A 22,442-nucleotide genomic window follows, 5' to 3' on the forward strand; every position below is an offset into this window, starting at 1 on the left:
GCGTGCTGAGACACGCCATAGCATTAAAATGTGCAAAAACGGATAAAAACAACATAAAATAGCATGTCAAAAAAATGACCCAAAAAGCAAGGCTATAGTATGGCAAAAATGTCAAAATTTGGCATGTCCCAAAAACAGCTCAAAACACTTCAAAACCGCATAAAATAGCGTGCTGAGACACGTGATAGCATTAAAACGTGCAAAAACGGCTCAAAACATCATAATATAGCATGTCGAAAAAATGACCCGAAAAGCAAGGCTATAGTATGGCAAAAATGTCAAAATTTGACATGTCCCAAAAACAGCTGAAAATACTTCAAAACAGCTTAAGATAGCGTGCTGAGACACGCCATAGCATTAAAATGTGCAAAACGGCTCAAAACATCATAATATAGCATGTCAAAAATGACCTAAAACCAAGGCTATAGTATGGCAAAAATGTCAAAATTTGACATGTCCCAAAAACAACTGAAAACACCTCAAAACACCATAAAATAGCGTGCTGAGACACGCCGTAGCATTAAAATGTGCAAGAACGGCTCAAAACATCATAATATAGCATGTCGAAAAAATGACCCGAAAAGCAAGGCTATAGTATGGCAAAAATTTCAAAATTCGACATGTCACGAAAACAGCTGAAAACACTTCAAAACCGCATAAAATAGCGTGCTGAGACACGCCATAGCATTAAAACGTGCAAAAACGGCTCAAAACATCATAATATAGCATGCCAAAAAAATGACCCGAAAAGCAAGGCTATAGTATGGCAAAAATGTCAAAATTTGACATGTCCAAAAAACAGCTGAAAACACCTCAAAACACCATAAAATAGCGTGCTAAGACACGCCATAGCATTAAAACGTGCAAAAACAGCTCAAAATATCATAATATAGAATGTCGAAAAAATATCAAAAAAGCAAGGCTATAGTATGGCAAAAATTTCAAAATTCGACATGTCACAAAAACAGCTGAAAACACTTCAAAACCGCATAAAATAGCGTACTGAGACATGTGATAGCATTAAAACGTGCAAAAACGGCTCAAAACATCATAATATAGCATGTCAAAAAAATGACCCAAAAAGCAAGGCAAAAATGTCAAAATTTGACATGTCCAAAAAACAGCTGAAAACACCTCAAACCAGCTTAAGATAGTGTGCTGAGACACACCATAGCATTAAAACATGCAACAACGGCTCAAAACATCATAATATAGCCTGTTGAAAAAATGACCCGAAAAGCAAGGATATAGTATGGCAAAAATGTCAAAATTTGACATGTCCAAAAAACAGCTGAAAACACCTCAAAACATCATGAAATAGCATGCTGAGACACGTCATAGCAGTAAAAAGATATAATATAGCATGTCGAAAAAACTGCATATTATAGTATGGTGAAAAATCTCAAATTCTTACATGTCAAAAAAATAGCTGAAAACCTCTCATTATAGCTCGTACAGATGTGCCATAGTATAGCATGTTGAAAAAACGGGCCAAAAACATCATAATACAGCATGTTAACAAAAATGGCCAAAAACCGCATAGTACAGTAAAGTGAATAATGTCAAATTTTGACATTTCAAAAAAATGGCTGAAAACTGCTTATTACAGCTCGTAGAGACACCCCATAGTATAGGTTGTTGAAAAAAAAAGCCACAAAATCCTGCAAACATCATAACATAGCATATCATAAACATGGGAGACAACTGAGTGGCAAAAATTCTCAATTTCGATATTTCCAAAAAATTGTTGAAAACCACGTATTATAGCTCAGAGATGCCCCATAGTAAAGCGTGTTTAAAAAGGGCTAACAAAGGCCAAAAATGTCTTAATAATGCAAAAATGTCTTAATAATGCATGTCAAGAAAATGGCATGTCGAAAATAGCAGAAAACCATGCATAGTATAGCATAGCGAAAATGTGAAATTTTGACATGTCCAAAAAACGACTAGAAACTGCATATGATAGCTCGTAGAGATGCGCCATTGAATAGCGTGTCTTAAAAAGGATCAAAAAACACCAAAAACGTCATAAAATACCATGTTGAAAAAATGGCTGAAAACCGCATAGTACAGCATGGCGAAAAATCTCAGATTTTGACGTCCAAAAAAATGCTGTAAAACCGCATTCTATAGCTCGTAGAGACGCGCCATAATATTGCATGTTGACAAAATGGACGAAAACCACATAGTTTAGTATGGTGAAAAATCTCAAATTTGCAAAAAATGCCTGAAAACGAAATATTATAGAGACGCACCATAGTATACAAAGTGCAAAATAGGGCCAAAGACTTCTTAATTACTAGTTAGAAAAATCACAGATATCGCCATTAAAAACGTATAACATAGAAAACGCCTGAAAAGAGAGAGAGAGAGAGAGAGAGAGAGAAATAATCCTTTATTAGGGGAAATCTGAAGTATTACAGTAGGTATGAGGTACAGGATAAGCAGCAAAATAACAATATAATAGTAAAAAAAATGTACAAACTTAAATTAAAGCTGCAAGCAGCGATGAAAGGAACGTTGGATAATGGACGCATGGAGTTTGGACCCTGATATAAAATCTTTTTCATGGTGTATTACTTCCAGTCGCCACTAGATGGCACTGGAAGGCAAATAAATTCCACGTCATCTTGGTGTACATAATTTGTAGACCAAACCATGAAAATTTCATGTTAATTAATATTAAAACAAAAAGCCTATTTGGCATGTTGAGTTTGAACCTTATCCAGGGCAGGTCAATTTTACAGGCGGCTTCCCAGAGAAGAGTCTGAAGGGCAACTTAAAATACAGTTGAAATATCTGAAGGTTTAGCTCAGTTGGTTAGAGGACTTGCCTGCCAACATCATTAATTCAAATCTCACCAAGGACAGGTGAATTTGAAAAAACTGCTGCCCAAACAAGAGTGTGAAAGAGAATGTCGAAAACAGTTTGGCTCAGTGGGTTAGATGGCTGATTTGTGTCTCTGAGGTTGTGGAATTGAGTTGTTTTCGGGACAGGTGATTTTTAATGATTGTTGTCAACATCTGAAAGGTAAAGGGAATGTCCATAATGGTATAAATAACTGACGTGTGGCTCAGGTTATGCAACAGTACAAAATCCATGGCTGAAATTTAATGGGATAATGCCAGATTTGGCAAAAACTATACATTTACAAGACAAGGAGACAATTGTGTCACAAACAAACAAAATACCACACACTTAAAAATGTGCTAACATGTTGGTACTCTCGAATGGACAAAGTATGTTATTACATCACAGTTTCTAAGTTACCTTAGATTTTACTTTGACATTCTCCACTGATATTCGACAGACACATCTGCCGATACTGGTTTAACCTGTTTCGGGACAACTTCACCAGATTTATCGGCCAAAACGATACATCACTCAACTTATCGTGCCTTAATTTGTTCTGCAATATCACAATCAGTGTCTAAACTGTATGAATCCACAGCCAAATTATATTTTATGGCATGAATAAAACAAAATACCAGCTAATATATCATATAGGGTCATATGGTGTTGAAGCGTCTGACGAAAACTCGACTGATATATGAGTCAGGCCAAAAATTCGGTAAATAAAGTCCAAACAAAATCATCTTTAAAAAAAAATTTATTATTTATTGTCTTGACCCAAAATATAAGTTGTGCATTTTGACCAATGTCTGTACTGTTACAGAATTATGGCTGCCAAGAACTCAGCCAATTGTTGGTACGGATTGGCTCTGAGAGTTAAGGCACTTCCTTTGTAACACAGATGACATGATTGATTCTTGATTCTTATTCGGCACAGGTGTATTTTGAATGCTATTGTCCTAAGTACAGAGCCAAAGGAAACTTCGAAAACAGGTGAAGAAGGATTATCTCTGAAGAAGGATATATATTGTATATTCTTTTGGCAGATGAATCAGGTGACGTGTTTGGATTGTTTTATTGACAGAATTACATATATTTTAAGATTAAAGATGATATTTAAGTGTGTAAGATTTAAGATGATAATATATAGTTTGGCATTGTGGAGCACTTTTTAACTCTGTAAATAAATCTGGGCTAATATCTGTCTGCTCTGCTAATATACGGGTCATATTGTCAGGAAACAGCAAATTCAGTATCAGCAGTCAATTTTAGACAAATGTCACTGCCAATACAAAATTTTCAGGAAACAAAGATTTAATTATCGGCAGTGATGTCTGGCAATTTTAGACAGACTTCACTGCTGCAAGGAAAGTTCGAAAACAGAGGAAGTGCCAGGAGGATTAGCTCTGAGGGTTAAGGCGACTGATACATGATCGGAAGCTCATGAGATCAAATCTTACTGGAAAAAGAAAATTCTTTCTTTGAGCTGAAGGTCACGGCCCGATGAAGCCAACAGGACCACATCATCTGCAAAAAGCAGTGACCCAATCCTGAGGTCACCAAACCGGACCCTCTCAATGCCCTGGCTGCACCTAGAAATTCTGTCCATAAATGTTATGAACAGAATCGGTGACAAAGGGCAGCCCTGGCAGAGCCCAACCCTCATTGGAAAAGAGTCCGACTTACTGCCGGCTATGCGGACCAAGCTCCGGCACCAGTCGTACAGGGAACGGACGGCCTGTATTACTCCCAGAGAAGCCCCCACAGGACTCCCCAAGGGACACGGTAGAATGCCTTCTCCAGTCCACATGTGCTTTGTGGACTGGTTGGGCAAACTCCCATGCACCCTCAACGATCCTGCCAAGGGTCCAGAGCTGGTCCACAGTTCCACGACCAGGACAAAAACCGCATTGCTCCTCCTGGATCCGAGGTTCGACTATCCGGCGTCCCTCCTCTCTACTACCCCTGAATGGACCTTACCAGGGCTGAGGAGTGTGACCTGTAGTTGGAACACACCCTCCGGTCCCCTTTCTTAAAAAGAGGGACCACCACCCCGGTCTGCCAGTCCAGCAGCACTGCCCCCGATGTCCACGCAATGCTGCAGAGACGTGTCAACCATGACAGCCCCACAACATCCAGGGCCTTAAGGAACTCCGGGCGGATCTCATCCACCCCCGGGCCCTGCTACCGAGGAGCTTTTTGACCACCTTAGCACGCCATCCAAAATAGCATACAAAGGCAGTGGTGTAATACAACTTAGTTGCGTTTCTTAACTATTTTTTGGAGTATCTTTACTTCAGTTTTTTTTTCTTTCTGTCAACTTTGACTTTTACTCCTTTCCATTTCCTAAATAAAATGTATACTTTTTCTCTATTACATTTCCCCTATCCATCTTACTTACTTACTACAGAATAAGAAAGAATAGGAAGAAGGACAGAGGGATGACGGGAACGTTTTTTGGAAAAATTATATTATTTTTTATTAAAGGATTCAGGTTGCGAAAAAGACCTTGTTTTCCTTCAAGTTAAATGTATGCTTCATTTTTTAAGGTTGTTTACATGTTATGAATAAATAAACTTCATGACTTTCAATATTCAGAATGTTTCCTTTTTCATTAATAGCATTTACTTGTACTTTTACTTTCAACTCATAAGTATATTTAAAACATAAAATTACTTTCATACTTTTACGCAAGTCATATTTTAATTGTAATATTCAAAAACTTTACCTTCTCCCAAAGTCATTTTACACTGTTACTTGTGTTACTTGTTTTGTTTTGCACTGTAAGACTCGTACTTTTTATATTTTATATTTTATATTTGTATCTTCTATTTTATCTGTTTTCTTTTTCTATATTTATGTTGCACCAACCCACCAGAACAAATTCCTCGTATTGTGTTAACTATACCTGGCAATAAATCTTTTTCTGATTCTGATTCTGATTCTGATTCTGATTTTCTGGAAAGATATCTGTACTTTTACTCTAGTATGTCTAACAGAATTCTAGAAAATAACTGAATAGAAATATATATATATATATGTATATATTTTCAGATGACATTAGTTCCATAAGTAAAATCTAAATGAAATAAGTTAACATTTTGCGATTCTGGTTATTTCTTACAGTAGTATCCTTGTGTGTAGAATGAGGGTTACTGATCACTTGTAGTTCCTTCTCCTGCCTGCTGATGGCTGCAGAGGTCCAAATTCCTCTGCTACAATAGAGATCCCATTTGAGGCAAACAAGTGTAAGCTGTGTCTCCTCCTGCGGAAACTGTAGGGCACAAATATGTATGTATTTTAATTATAGCTGTAAACACTGAATTGTCAGTGCTAACTGTTACCAGCACTATAACCTTTAATAGGTTATACTTTGTAGGATGCAGCCCACTTATGAAATATTTTTTTCCTGCGGATCTCAGGTCTCGTTGACCTCGCTGTAACACCCGGCCAGTAATTATGGGCTTTTGCCTTCCTAATGAAACCACAAGCTGGCAACAATTTATGAACTGCTTCACTGCTTTTCACCTTTCATCATTACACCTCACCTTTCCTTTTCCTCTTCAAAATGCTACAGTAGTGATTCTCACTCATGATAACTAGGGCCTCACCCCTCACCTCCCATCCTCCTCCTCCTCCTCCTCTCTCTCCTCTCTGAGAGGCCAGCAGCGCTGAAGGACACAGGGAATCTCTCACCACCTCAGAGAAGAGGCTAATCCTCTTTGCCCCAACTTTAACTGGGCCACTAATCCTCCAGGTTTATCTAAGCAGTGAGCACCTAGCGCTGCTGACAACTTGGCCTGCCCTCCTCCCCGCAGCCTGTTAAGTAGGGCAGGGCTCGGTCCTGCAAGTGTCACTGTCAGCAACTCTGGAACCGCACACTTGCACAGGAAGTGTGAGCTGTTAACAAAATGGCTCACTTGCTTGCAGCATGTGTGTGCTCGCTGCCACAAATGTGTCTCAACAAACCAAAGTGACAGCCAAGCAGGATCATGTTGTAACGGCCCTCATTTAGCAACCGCACATAAGGGAAAGTTGACAGTCTCCGCCAAAGGTCTTAAGTAAACTAACTAGCTTAGATATTGGCAGTACAAATTGTTCAGCTATTGTCCAGCCAGTTAAGCTTTAAGGTGTTTAGGCTGATGAGTCTCAAGCGGATACCGAGCTGGACTTGGGCCAACTCATTCTTAATTCACTAAACAACACTCCAGACTGTCTGATGGCTTCAAGTACAACATTCATTGTCTGCCTGAGGTCCGGCAGCCTGACACAGAGAGGCAAAGCTGCGTACACATTGGCCACACTCTCACTAATCATTTCACCAACTGATATTGCAAAAGAGGTGGATGGATCATCACTGAATAATTCTCTCCCCTAAAAGATAAAGTCAGGTTAAGAGCTAAAAGCAGGTTTCTCATAGCTTTAAGTCAGTGCTAATTTTCTTCTTTGAAATAATTCCCTCCATAATCCCCAGAGAAATATTTCACCAAGGTGTGATATTTCTAAATGGAATGAGCAATCACTGGGAGCACTGGGAGATGATGAGCCAGAGACATATTGGTTAGGTGGTGTGTGAGATGACCTTTCAGTTCATCTCAGATGAAACGAGGCTGCTGAACCCGAAATGATTCAGAGTGTCTAAACTGACAGGCGAGGGCACGGCCGCGGCAGAGCGTCAGCCTGCTGCCCGGCCTCTATAGGCATCTCTCATGATTTATTGTGAAATTGCCAGGGACTCAATGTGGCGTGCAGGTGAATGAGTTTTGCTAATAAGAGAAGCATTTCTGCTCCACGGAGCTCTTTTTCTGTCTGAGCGAGCGTGTATGAAATCAGTGTGCAGTCTCCCAGTACCACACGCTCTGGTGGAGGCGGCTGGCTCATCAGTCTACGGCTTATCTGATGTTTTAGGTGGGTGGAGAGGTTGGGAGTGAGGAGAGAAAGGAGGAAAAAGCGTCAATATTGAGTTCTTGAAGGTACCTACGTTGTCAAACATTTAGATTGGGTGTATGCTGTTTTCCTTACCTTAAGGAAAGTGGAGTTCCTGGAAAGGCCATGTAGTACCGGCAAAATCCTACTAAGCAAAAGACTACTAATAATAAAATTAAAAAGTAATGATCAACTAAAGCACCGCTGTTGTTCGTTTATCATGGTACTGGGTTTTCAGAGGAGGCACAGGGAGCAACGAGGTGTGAGCTGCAGTAAGAGACGAAGATTAGTGGCTGTGCTTTGATTCGTAACAAATGGGGTTCAGAAAAACAGTTATTGGAGACAGCTGATATTCCCATATTGTGTGACCTGAACGTCCAGGCTTTAGAGGAGGACATCCTGTCTTGGCCACTTTGGTAAATTGCATGTAAAGAGACTTAGCTTGTCTTTGCCTCTGCTTACAGTAAGAGCTGTTTCTTCAAATCCTCATCCAGGAGACCTGTCAATCACCCACAGTTTAAAGGGGGTACTGTCTCTTTTTACACTGTGGGCTGTCTTCCAATGATAGCACAAATAATCCTCCATAAACTCAGCGGCAGTTCTAGATCAATTTTACTGGGGCCAAGGGTTTTGTCATAGGGACACATTCAACCCAGGCAAAAGAGAGAAAAACAAGCGTTCAAGCATTCAAAATCTTTAGTTTAAATAATAATAATAAGTAATATAAAGTACTGGCGCGCAGTAATAGTATTTCAGTTACAGTTAAGCTTTGTTTGAATATGTTAGTTACAATTTTCTACAATATTGCAACAAAAACAATAAAAATAAAACAAACCAAATAAAACATTCTCGTTGGCAGTGTTCAGGCCTTCAACATTTTTAGTTCAATATAAAGTACAATAACAGAAAAAATACCATTGATGGTATTTGTTTCAGTATCAATACGGAAAATGAAAACAAAACAAAACAATAAGAGCATCAGCTAAAGCCTTTATAAGGTTAGTCTAGCGGCCCCCTGCACCCCAGTCTATTTTCCTTTTTAGGATTTCACATTACAGCAGCTGTATTCTGCGGTTTTGGTGATTTCTGGCAAACCGATCGATTCTTTATTCCTGCTTCTGCCTCTCGTCCAGTGATCAGTGGTGTAGTTGCCTATTTTTCGAGTCATCCGCGCTGCAGCCAGCCAGTGGCGGTGCAGCGCTCTAAGGGATCGGACTGGAAACAAATGCCACACGCATTTGTTCCGCCTTTCGCGTCGGCGCGATATTGCAATTTTTATAATTGCATAATGCTGCCCCCGTTTGGCCCTTCCCCAGGACCGCCATTGTATAAACTCTGAGGCAGGGGTGCAGCCTGACGAACAACCCAAACCTAGGGGGGCCCAGGCGCATACAATTTCCACTCCTGACACCTTAAAGGAGACAAAAATAGTTTGATGTTACTATTTTACAATGTCATAACATAGGTATAATATGGTGTAAACTTCATAAGTAATCTTGAAACCTATTTTTGTTGTACAATTCTGGAGTATAGTTTACAGAATTAATGTTTATCTGACAAATCTGCAACAGTCGAATCCATGCCATAATAATCTGGGCTGTTGAAATTTTAAATCAAAGATTCCCAACAATAACAAGTACAACTGGTTTTCAATACTTGGAACTCAATATCAGGCCAACAGAAAAGCGTTTTCTCAAATTATAATAGCCAGCCAGCTATCCGCAGCTAACGTTAACTAGCCAGAAATTCATGGCGTGTTACAGTAACACTGGGAAGTCTGAATATCCAAGTTCCCAGTATGAAATTTCAACTGGAGAACCCCCTGGATTTTCCAATTCACAAAGTCGGAGAGACCTCACCAACCCTGACCTCATAATCCAAGATGGCTGCACCACGCATCAACAGCAGTGAAAGCTGTAGCAATATACTGTTTATTAGCACTTCTGTCTTATTGTTTGTCTCATTAAAACAGTAATACAAACAGTTCAGTCCAACTTCTATCTGTTGACATGTTGCAATAGTGTTTGTATGTGCAAAATACAGCACAATATGCTCTTATCAACAGGTATTGCCAACTATGGCTAACCCTTCTTGACCTGGTTTTGCTAACATCTTGGTGTTTCAGCTTATTGTGTTGGAACGCAATCAACTCTGGTGTGACGCCTCAATCCCGCTCCACCACTGCTTTAAGGCCTTAGTAATGCCACAATATACTGCTGGTGAAAAAGGTCAAGTGAACAACAGGATTGTAGAGGCTGGCATATGGCGGTGATGTGCAAAGTGAATCCTAAGACTAATATGCTTACCTTCATTACAGTAAGGTCTCGCCTAGAGTCTTAAAAATTATTTAAGAAGATGTTTACGGCAAGTGACAGAGAAGAAGACAGACGATGGCTGAATATAGCAACAAGACGGGCGTAGAAGTCATCTGCTTTATTTACTTATGTCAAACAATAATACATAAGAGAGGAGAGGTCAAATGAAAACCAACCATCTACATTAAAATAAAGAAATTTCAGTCCTGAGATTGACAAAAAGCAGGGAACAGACAAAATATCTACTGTGGTCATTGGGATGGAGGGGGGAGAGTGGCAGTTTCAGCAAATTGAAGATGATGGTTGTGGGGAGATTAGGGGGAGATTGCAGAACTGGAGAGGGGGTAGAAGGTAAGCAATCACTGGGATGCTTGGCTGTAGGCACATTCAAAAGTTGAAAACCCCACGACTAAAGGATTTTACAGCTTTTTTATATTCAGACTTCTTATTTCGAAATCTAAGACTCATATATTATCATTTTCAAAAAAAGCAAGGTATTCTTTACATTTTTTTCATCCTGAGGAGACAAAATCATTTTTTAAACATAAATACAACACTGCAGGGAGAACAATAAGAGAGATGCTTAATAGATTTCCCATTTCCATATATATTATTTTCTCAAGGTTGCGGCACCCTCAGACTTTGGCAGCGTTGGTGCATTTGAGATCATTCGGGAGAAAAAAACAGCCCTGTTTGTCCACAGGAACATTCTGAGAGCCACACAAACAGTAAAAGGAAACAGGAAGAAAAAAAAGCAAAATCCCCAGACTTTTGTGTTTAGATTGGATACAGCAATATACCCACCACATAAACTAGATGAATATTTGGAGGCCATAAGCTTTTTCAGCTGAACATACATAGTTGTGACGCTGAAGAAATGAAAAGCTACAAGCTCCTAGAATTATGACCTGCTGCGTTGCCTTTTAAAAAGAGCTGTGCCTTTGGAGAAAAAAGATTTATTTGGGGATCTGTGCTGATTCTTACCTTGTGTTTTATTTAAAAAATGCTTAAAAAGCATTTGAACTGCATGGTGCTTGCATACGACCTATCCAGTTTTGTTCAGTAGCCCAAAAGAGATGTGCAAAACCCAACAAATGTTTTAATGATATTGTGCATTAGAGCTATAAGGCTTGTGGGTTAACTATACAAGCCTCCTCAGGACCATCTGTATTATTGATTTAAGTATTTTCTTGCTAGGTAGAGACCCATTGGAGAGAACTGGCCTCATGACTTTGTCTTCGGAAGACGTTAAGGAGGGATGCGGGGAAGGACTCTGAGATGAAAGCCCCAGGGGCCCAAGGGCAGCCAGGGGACATGACTGAGGTTGACCAAAGCGGTGTGGAAGGGACGTAACCCCCCTTACCCGCCCCCCCTCCCTCTGTCATCTGTAGGTTAGAGAAGCTGCGCCAAGACTCTACAGAGCGAGCAGCTGCCTTTATTTTCTCTATCCCTCCCGTCCCCTCTGTTTTGAGAGAGAAAGACCTGACCCCGCTTTGAATGGGCCCAGTCCACTCTGCTTCCTTCTCAGCAGTATTTAAGGTGCATAATATGCGACTAGGCCTTTGCACTGGGTAAAGGTCTTCATGGACTTATTGGGATTTACTAAGGGATTTTTACAACAAGCACACGTCAATTCCCCTCCACTTTGCCTTCAGGCCATTCTCGTGAGCGTCTCATTGCCCTTGAAAATGTGTTAACAGTCGATAGGGTGTAGCCACAGAGATAAGTTATAGATTTAAGCGTTGAGATGGGGTGTGATTGGTGTAATTTATCATTTCCTGGGCAACATAGCTTAAAATATTTTCCCAAGCATGAAGAACTTAATCACAAATGAAGATTTCACTTACTAGAATTTAGTAAATTGAGGCACAATAAGTCCTTCAGCGAGGAATGTGATTTCCTCAGAGCTTGAATCTGAATATAAGGCCGCAGAGCCAAAGAAAGGAGGCTGAAACCAGCACCAGGAACATGGCAATTATCCTGATTACTGATGCTTCGAGGCTCCTCTGACCCCAAAATCCCTCCCTGTATCTCTCTCCCTCTTTCTTTCTTTTGCTGAGATCTGTCACATTGCACAGGGCCCCTCAGCCAGGCAGGGAGCAACCATGTATAATCCAACAGAAAACAAATCCCCTCGATCAAACACAGCCCAGCTTTTTAAAGCAGGCCTCTGAGCCCAGGCGCCATGGTGCGGTGCTGAGGCCCTCTGAGACGCTGTGGAGGCTGTGATTTAACAACCCCCCCTCCCTTCCCTTTAAAACCCCGCTGTCCTCCCCTTCAACGCCAGCCAGCCAGTCCTAACCTTCAGTTTGTTTAAGCACTGCTGAACCCTGTTGGCCCCGGACAGGGGGAGGGTGGGCTTAGATAATGACATGCCATATGCCACTCTGCCTCTGCAGCTGAGTGAGCCGTGCATGGATCAGCTCAGGCACAAATCTATTTGAAATTTAATTCTATTATCCTAATATGGGCTAAGCGTCCATTGTCCAAATCGGGAATTGTGGAATGGACCAGAGTTGCAGAGCTAAGATGCATCCCATCAATAGGAGCTCATTAATGTGTGTAAAGGACCAGGGGGACAGACAGTTTGGAGCCTGTACAGAAGCAAGTGCAGCCGCAAAGCAAAGATGGTTAAAATATCTGAATACCAACTTTGTAAAACGCAAAATGGGACCTAACTTAAATTTATCTGTGAAAAAACAGAAGAAAATGCTTTTTTTGTGTCATCCTTTCAGTCAAACTTGGCTCAGAATAGCCAGATTCCTCGCTGTACCTAATAGGAAACCCCTTGCTATTTGAAAAGGGTTTGATTTCATCCCTTTGAGTGAATGAATACTCTCCACTGGCAGTGTCCAGCAGCCAGGCGTCACCCAATATTCCCATTAGCAGAGAGGCCTGGTGCCTTAGACCTCCACTGGTGGGAAAGGCCAGACACCAGAAACTCCACTGCCTCAAGTGTCTCCTCTTCACTTCAACATCATGTGACAGGGTTTAATGCTTGGATGCAGAAGCCAAACGGAGGGGATTTAGGGACGGGATGTATCTGTAAATCTGTCAAAATATTTCTACAAGACAGAAAATATGCTGGAATCACACAGTGTGGCTGGGGTATTAAGCTGTTGAAACAACATGAACAATTTTCGCTGGAATGTTAAGGAGGCTTACTGTGCAAATTTAAGCCAAGGGGGCTTGGTATTCTTTCCACTGAAATCTTTGTCAGCCTTCAAAGACAGTAGCGTGTGTCTACAAACACCAAAATTTAAGGCTCATAGTTAAGATTAAGCAAGGGCTATCTTAAGGGAAAAACAGATCTATTTATGGAGCACAAGTGATCAAAGAAAATGATTTACTGCTTCATCTTCAATATTCATGCGTAAATCTTTTCTGCGTTTCTAAACTGCTGTCTATCCTTTTTCTTTGGATGGCCAAAGTGTAAACATTTAAAAGATTATTAATTAAATATGGTAGGTTTTGTCAATGGCAGAGGTTTTGTCGCTACAGTACAGTAAAGGATCATTGCACATGACGCCGCTGCTGAAACAAGGGCCCAATTTCCCGCTGACTTCTGGAGGACATATGTTAAAAAAAAATAATGACAGACTTCAAAGCCGAGATGTGGTTTCTGAATATATTCTTAAAGAAATTTATTTTACACCTCAAAACAAAAACGGATAGGGATTAGGGATGTGGTACATTGGGAATGTATTGACAACTGTAGTTTACATTTTTTTTGGTGTAAGCTCAGAGAAAAAATGTTAATACAGTCATAATAATTGCACTTCATAAATCTAGACTGATGCCAGTATTTCCCCACAACAAAGCTCCGGCTCCCTCTCTCCAGTTACTAAATTCAATTTACCATTGAAATTTGACGGACAAAAGAAATGCTAATTTAAGACCAGAGGACTGCTGCACTGATCCAATTTTTCTCTTTCGCTCAAGTCCCACAAGGCAATAAAACATTGCAGTAATTTAAGTGCAGTACATTCAAGGGAATCTCACAGTCATAATAAATATTTCACTGCTCTGAATCATCAAGTTAAGACTGGCCCGGGCTAAATGTGTCCCAACCAGGGGCTGAAACGGACAAGGGGAAGCAATGAGACTTGTCTCGTTTCATCTGATGCCAGAGGACAGGGTATGATTGTTTTCATTTTGTACTTGTTTGTAGGATCAGGGGTGAATAGCACCCACCAAAATAGGACTTCCATGTGTTGCCACCTCTGTCTGTCATTATGATAACAACTGACAGAAGTAGATGTAGCACTGTTACATGTGAGAACTTGATCTAGCTCCATCTTAAGCCTCCGATACAAGGGAACAAGATTTGCAAAATATCTCCTGTACATTACTCAGATATGATGTTTCTGGGACTGGTGAATCAGTTTTTCAGTCTTGGTGGTAGAAATCTTATGACACAATTGAAAAAAAAAAAAGTCTGAGGATTTTGAAGAACATAAACTAAAATGCACACACGCACATGCACTCAGCCACATACACGCATAAACATACACGTAAGGTTATGTAGATAACCTCCCAATCACATTCTTCATTGTAACATTTCTTTTTCATAATTTTTTTGTGACATTTTCTTTTTTAAATAAGTATTTCAAGATTTATTGTAGATTCCAGTGTTGGTTAAGAAAAAGAGCTCTCCGACCAGGTTCTTACAGAACCAAAGCAGCGACTATGCCTCACACCAGGACATAAGAAACTGCACATCAGCTTGAGGAGGAATTACTAAATCATAAAAACAAAAGTGGAAAAAAAAATAAAATTAAAAAAAAAAGCATTTGAGACACTTTTCCCCATAGCAGCCAATGCATATAATATACCTACAAATATATAAAACAACAAAAAATAGGTTCAAGTTTTTCAAGTTTCTTAAATATATCATATCCAAACTACCCAATTCCAAACTTCAAAGTTAACAAGATTCAAGCAGTGCAATTTATGTATCAATTATAACAGCAATAATAACTAATATTGTACTATCCTTTAAATTCAACCTTATGATCCTCGTACATACGCACCCGAGCATAATTTTAGTCTCCTCACATATCAGTACATTTGTGTGTGTTTGTCTATGTGTGTGTTTATGTGTTACAGAGTTTTGGATTTTGAAAGCAGCCCTAAACTTCGGCCCTTTTAAGACCATTTCAGTGACAACCTACACAGTAGCTTCATCCTTAGTATTTGGAAGGGGGAATACAAGTGGCGTATGCACTTCATGTCAAGCTATGATTCTCATCAAAAAATTTCAGGCAAGTAAAAACAACAACAAAAAACTGAAAAAAAAAAAAAAATCAATCCAAAATTCCTATTGGCAAACCACACAATGGAACATCTGGAGAATCTTGAAATCCCTTTTTCTCTCCCACTGGCAATCACTACCACCTTTCATATTTGGGATTCCCACAGCCTGCCTTGAAACCACCAAACCTACGGTCACACAGCACAACAACTGCTCTTCTCTAAGCTCCCACACTAGTTAAAGCAGTGCCAATCTCAACAATCTGTACCCAGGAAAAAAAAAACATCTCTGTTCTTTAACTTTGATTTTCTTCACAATTTCACAACTCTTGATTCTCTTCCTCTTCTTCCTCCTCTATCTGTAAACAGGGAGGCGGATGTGTGCATGCTGGTGGTCTAACAGACGTGGCACAGACACAGTCTCGTAGCCTTTGCCAAGCATCTGCTCCTTGATGCAGGGTGGGTGGATGTCGTTGATCAGGTACTCCAGAGACTGCAAGCTGCTGCTCAGCACTGATGTGTTGCACAAGCTCTTGCTGGGCAGGCTGCAGCACAAACCTCCCCCGCTGTCTATAGCAGGGTGATGATGATGGTGGTAGTGGTGATGGTGGTGGGGGTAGCCCATCTCTCTGTGCCCTGTGGCCGGCCCTCCTGTGGAGGTGCCCAAAAGCTCCTGTGGATTGTAGCAGTCACTGTCAGGTGTCACCAGCACACTGTTCCACGGCGGGGCAAAATACTGACCCACTGAAAAATTCCCATGCATACCGACACAGTTCAAAGGAGAAGAGCTGATTTTGTCCATCCCGCCTCCTCCGCTGGCACTCGCTGTCAGGTGGTAAGGTCTGGAGGAAGAGGAGGACACTTGCGCTGCCATAATCCCTCCCCCCGGAACACAAGTTTCGGGGGACTTGCTGATGGCGCCCCCTCCTCCGCTACCTCCGCTGTACATGCGGAGCACAGCTTGTTGATGCTGCTGCTGCTGCTGTTGTTGTTGCTGTTGCTGCTTCTGCCAAAGGATGTAGTCCATACCATCTGCGTACACACCAGTCTTCATCGCTTCTGCATTTTGAGCCGGCAGCCCGGGCCCTGCGTACACCATATTCGCCTGGGGACCCATTCCAACCACGTAGCCTCCCCCTGAGGAGCTAGAAGAGACCCCCATGACGGCCGTGCCCTGCTTGGAGGGGCTGGAATTTGACGGTGCGGTCGCAGTCCCTTGGCACACCTGCTGCAGAGCCTGGGCCTGGCAATGCTGGTTGATCTGATAGATGATGCTCTGGATGGAGGGGAGGTTGGACTGTGCGGGCAGGGCCAGGCCTCGGCCCCCTGTTACAGGTATCACTGAGCCAGCTACAGTGACGTTTGGGGGAACCGACAGTACGGGGCCTTCTGGAGGCTTTGAGGGCCCAGTGTGGTATACCATTTGGCCGTGGCCACTGGCTAAAGTGCTACTACTAGGAGGAGGGTACGGGGCAACAGCTATATGGGCTGGAGAAAGCTTAGTCCGTCTGCCTTCTGAGTTCTTGAGAACACCTTTTGAAGGGACAAAGGTGGCTGTTGATGATGATGACGATGAGGAGGCCTTGACGATGGCGAGCAGGCCCTGGTAGCCCCCTGTGTGGAGATGTGGGTAGGGGCTATAGCGTTGCCCTGTGGTGTCGTATCCATTCACAGTCCGATTAAGGTGCTTGTGCTGGGGAACCCTGATGTTAGTGGGAAAGATCTTGATGGACAGAGGGCTGTTGGCCGTCTTCTGAGCGTAGGCATCAAGTTCTGCCGCAGTGGGGTAGCGTGGGGAATGTGTGGGCACCACCAGCTCACCTGCAAGGTAAACAGAGAGAAAAGTATGAGTGAAAAGAACGATTGGGGTAAAAAATAGATGGCTGCATGTATTGCAGAGCAGAACAGCAGACCAGAGGTTTAATTACCAGAAATATCGAAGAAGCCGACAGCAATGGCAACCACAAAGTCAGATCAATCAATCAATCAATTGCAATAACCACTACTCTGCTGCAACAGTAAAACCTGGCAGCATTACAGTGTCTACATCCAAAGCAGAATGAAAAATGTCGGTGTTCAACAAAAGCAGGTGAATAAAACCAGATGCAAACACATTGCAGAACAGCCCAAACAGAGTTGGAAATGGTAAATCAGGACTGACATTCATTTGTGCTCCATCACTCCCCTCCTCCATTTGAGCTTTCTCTTCATCTCATTTTCACACCCTCCTGTGGAAGTTCATCCCTAGGCAAATGGATCCTTTTAAAAACTCATTCTGTCAAAGCCTGGTACCTTAGGCGCTGTTAAATCAGTGCATTGTGAAATTAATTCGGACTCTCTTTAGCACTGAATTGGGTTAGCCTTGGATACCAGGCAAGCAGGGAGGAAGGGGAGGGGATAAAAGCTTGTTTAATTGCAGTGGCACATTTGAGATTTATAAGTGGTATCACTTATTGGGTCTTACCCTTGGCCACAGAATTTCCACATTTATTCAATCCAGGAGTGTGTGGAGAGGCCCTCACCAAAAAAAAAAACAATTAAACATCTATGGGGAATTACTAGCCTGGTTAAGGTGAACTACATCAGACAGGAGTCAAGTCAAAAACACGACAGTGCTGCTGTTTTGAAACTTGGTCAAGGATAAGACAGAGAATTGGTTTGAAGATGAGCACACATTAAAAAGACTGAAACACATCATTATTGAGATTCAGATTATTATTTCAATGATGAACACAGAGTAGCAAAAAAAATGCTTCAGTGTTCACATAAATTGTTACATTTTATTACATTTTTTTTAGATGTGCTGCATAAATGATGACAGGAGAGACAAAAGACAGGTACGAAGATGCTGTTATGATTGCACATGTAAATGCTGTGTACTGTTTGCCATATGAAACCAATCCAAAACCAAAATTCAATTCAGCAGTGAACGTGGCAAGTGAGACTAGCAATAGCCCACGCTCAATGAGCCAGGGCTTGGCCATTGTGAATTGAGGTGGCAAACAGGAAAATGGCAATTTCTAAAAACCCCACCATGTGTCATTGTTTGGGGGCTGGGCATGGAGGTGAGAGGCCGCGGTGAGATTGGATTTAAACGACATTATTCAGGCAATTTCATGGCTACTTAGCTCAGTGTAACAAAAAGGGTGGGGGGTTGGGAAAAGAACTCAATTTACAAGCAATATATCAGCTGCCACAAATGACTTGCAACCCCTTCAAAAATGACATTTTTATGCAAAAGCTAACAAAACGCACAAAAATTAACTGCCATAACTGTGCCGTCAGCAAATGTCCTGGCGACCTAAGGAGTTTGCAGGGTGCAGGCTGTGACTAGGACTCACTCCATTTCCTCTCGGATTGCAAAATCATTTTAAAGAGACTCCACAGCCAAGTAGTCACAATTCTCATTTCTTTGCTCCCATTACAGATAGCATGGGGAGTTCATTTCAACAACCCTATGGGTCTCCAACTGTGAAAATGATTAAATCTACAAGATCCATATCATAAAAGAAATAAATTGGGAATTTAGCAGCAGAGGGGAGAGACTGTGAATATCCCAAGCCAAATTAAGTGTAAGACCTATTCCAGTCAGTTCATCCTGCAGACAGGATGCTTTCTAAATCAGAAACACTGTACTATGAATTAGAATTTAAATTTGAAAAAAATAGCTTGGACTTAATGACTTCATTTTAATCAGAGTGAGCCGACCTGGTGCCATCCTAATGGGCAAAGGCTGTGTGTGCCAGTCCAGCCTATCTGAGATCTAACCAACCTTACTGAGGCAAAGCTCTGCTTCCCTGGTGACGGCACTGCCATTTGCTTTGATGTTGTGACTTGCAGTGGAAAACTGACAGAAGACTTATTTCATTTGCTCAGAAGATAAAAACATGCTCATTTCAAAGCACATTGCTGGTCCACATGCAAATGGAATAGCAGCATTTTTTTCTGATCTTCTTTACATGAGGGCAAAAAAAAAACACATCTTTGATCATCACATGGTCTAAATGAGGAAAGATACTTGGCTTTCAGGCATATCAAGGGCCTGTGGCCTGCCGCCCCTACAAGCCCCCAGCTGCAATATGCCCATCATTCCACCTAATTACTGCCACATGAGGAAAAAAACTATAAAAACAGCCAGGAAATTCATTAAAGGGTGGCTAATTCTATTCCTTCTCACTGACTGAGTCCATATTTTCCATGCCTGAGCCTGCATTTCTTCTGAGAGAGACGAGAAAGCCCTCTCCCTCCGTCTTTTCCCAGCTTGGCCCTTGTTTGTCAATAGGCAGAGCCTTTGGCACACCAACCTGGCATCAAAGGGTTTCACACTTCACAGGCCACAGGGATTAGAGGCCTTTCAGGCCTACAAAACCCATCTCAGCTCCACAAAGGCTTCCGGTTATTAGAACCCACAGGCATAAAGGAAGAAGAGGAGGAGGAGGCAAATGAGCATCTGGATGCTTCTGATTCCAGCTTCCTCAATAAAAAGTTCCATGGTATAAATTTTATAGCAAAGTTGATTACAGTAAGTATGGCCACAAACCGGGGTGTAATTTCACTCTCATACATACACTGTTATACACTGTGTGTGTGTCTGATGTGTGCAGGGTCTCCACATCTCTCTCCTCCAGAGCAGTAAGTCTATAAGTGAGGACATGGAGGTTAAAGGAGAGACTCTTTTTAGGCTGGCACTCTGTGACGTATTGGTTTAGGCTGCAATAGATCATAGCTATGAGCAGTAGCATACAGATGGTGCTGGCTGATAAACAACCTCTGAGGCAGCCAGCACTGCCTCCTTTGTGTGAGCCCTCACCTCCTCATAAGGTAGGGGGTTTCCTGCACCTGTGCACACTCTCCAGTGTGGTCGTGCGTTGAAACACAATGCATGAAAACAGAAAAAAATGGCAAAAACATGCACATGCACATCTGCAGTTGTGTGTCTTATTTGCCATCAGTGGAGCATGTTGTTATCCTCTGCTCAGCGCTCTCACATGAAATGTAGGGCAGGGACAACAACAGGTGCCTGTGCGGGCGACAGCCTGCAATGCCTCCTGGGCTAAATGCTTCACACTCGCTTCATTTCGACATGCGACAGCCTTGTAAGGATTAATTATTTCCCTGGGGATGGAAGAATATGGTTTTCCCTTCCTGTGAGCAGGAGACTATGTGCACTCACAAGCACATGAAACAGCTTATAGTAAATGAACAGGGGAAACCTGGGCCAGCACTGCTTTAACAATAAGCAAGAAAAAAAGTTTCATGAAAGGAATGTAAACAAACCAAGCATATGATTGAACTACATTGGAGATGAGATAAAAGCTCAGGCAAACACATGCATTAGTTCTGAGAGATCACGCGCCAGGGAGCGGAGATGGCAGGGAGGCAATTAATGGGCTGACCTTCGTCCTTAATCACCCAGTGCCTGGCACACAATGCCCATGTGTCAGAGCAGCACATCTCTAAATGCCACCCCTCATTAGCACGATGCACGTAGTGAGAGAGGCTATCTGTGCAGTGTTACACTCTCCAGCGGTCAGACAGAGATAGCAAGGCTGGGATAGGATAACATGGCAGCACAGAGCCGGACTGAGCTGCAGTAGGCCATGATATGATCTAGAAATCCCATTTCACTTGGAGGATGGGTACTCTCCTTTCTCTCCATTTTTGATTGGCATGAAACTCCCCAAGCGCAACGTCCTTGGTGTACCCAGCGCTGTCACTGTGATTGCATGTGTGCTTGTGTGTATGCACGCACGTGTGTCTGTATGTGTGTGTGTGTGTGTTTGGTGAAAGGGGTACCCAATTCTGAACACTCAATTAACACTCCTTTAATTAGCCAGCAGTACATTTTGAATTCTGATGAACTAATTTTCTTGGTGTGAGGGTGGAGGAGGTGGTGGAGGGCTGGTAAAGATGAGGTCCATTGGGTACAAAACAGCAATAAAGAGGGAACTGGTTAGATTAGACTGTAAAAAATCCATTAAATTCTGTGCACTTCTTCCAAGTGAGAGGTCAAATTGTGTTGATCACAAGAAGCAAAGGCAGACAGAGAGAATATGAGAGCAGGGAGTTAGGTGAGGTGGAAAGAGAGGGGGGGTGGAGGTGGTGGGGGCAGCAGGGGAGTGGAGAAAAAGGGAGAGGAGATAGGGAGTCAGAGGCTGTGTGAGAGTGCAGCACCAAATCCAGAGGACCATGAGAATGCTTTGCATTTTAATTAGAGGTTTAAATGAATAAGCAGAGGGAAAAGTCGGAGAGAACTGCCTGAAATGCCCTTGCTCCCATTTATTAGTGTTCCAAGTGTTCTAAAATTATGAGCAGGTTGGAGAAGTTTCTTCTTATTAGTGGAGAAAACGCTCCAACACATCAAAAAGCCCTCGCCGTTTCCTCACTCACTCCTGCGAGCCCGTATCCCTACTTACTGCATGCTTTGATCCCCTCTGACCATGTACATTGGTGAGCTGTGGGGAAAAAGTGCTTGTTTAAATGAAGGGAGAGGACCGTTTGGTTGAACTGCAATTAAGTTTTCACAGAAGAACGAGTGCATAGTACACATTAACTTTGGCCAAACAAACAGAGCCCGCTGTGATGAGGTTAGGGCAAACAACAGGAGCGGAGATGAAAGAAAACATGGGGTCAGCTTCAGTCCAACAACAACCATGTTCACTGGGAGCCATTTCCCCTCCGAGAGGGACAGTGCCTGTTATATGTGTGTGAGCCAAGAGGGGACATTAACTGCTGTACAGATCCTGTGTCTTTTTTAACCTACATGCAGCTAGGCGCGCTGAGTCTCTTTGTTTTAACTGTATTTTTTTGGGTGGTGGAGAGGGACAAATTTCATGCAACAAAGGATCCTCACAGGATTCAAATTAGGGATTCTTTAATTATGTGGTATGTGTTTTATGCTCTTTCTTCTAGAAATTCAGTTTAAATGCAATTAATTTAAAACAGCAAATCCTTTTGAGGACATGCCCAGCAAATTACGTTTTCCACTAACACAATGAGGAAATTAATTAACTAATTAATGTACCTGGCAAGTTGCAAAAATGTTGATACTGAAGGTATCAGCAACGTATCACTGACAACGTATTTCAGTTGTTT

The 22,442-nt window shown here is 41.9% G+C and overlaps 1 protein-coding gene across 2 annotated transcripts in view; it reads right to left on the minus strand.

The window, feature by feature from the left end:
- Window positions 1-13,710: 13,710 nt before the first annotated feature.
- The window catches only part of fam222aa (family with sequence similarity 222 member Aa), a 55,979-nt gene continuing 47,247 nt past the window's right edge, over window positions 13,711-22,442 (minus strand). For both annotated transcript variants that reach the window (XM_042488701.2, XM_042488700.2), the window contains exon 3: window positions 13,711-17,168. In XM_042488701.2, coding sequence (XP_042344635.1) covers window positions 15,703-17,168 — 1,466 coding nt within the window. In that variant the 3' untranslated portion in view covers window positions 13,711-15,702. The remainder of the gene's footprint in view (window positions 17,169-22,442) is intronic.

This window comes from Plectropomus leopardus, chromosome 4 (assembly GCF_026936395.1).
Source record: "Plectropomus leopardus strain MGB_pleo_1.0 chromosome 4, ASM2693639v1, whole genome shotgun sequence".
In the NCBI taxonomy this organism is placed as follows: Eukaryota; Metazoa; Chordata; class Actinopteri; order Perciformes; family Serranidae; genus Plectropomus; species Plectropomus leopardus.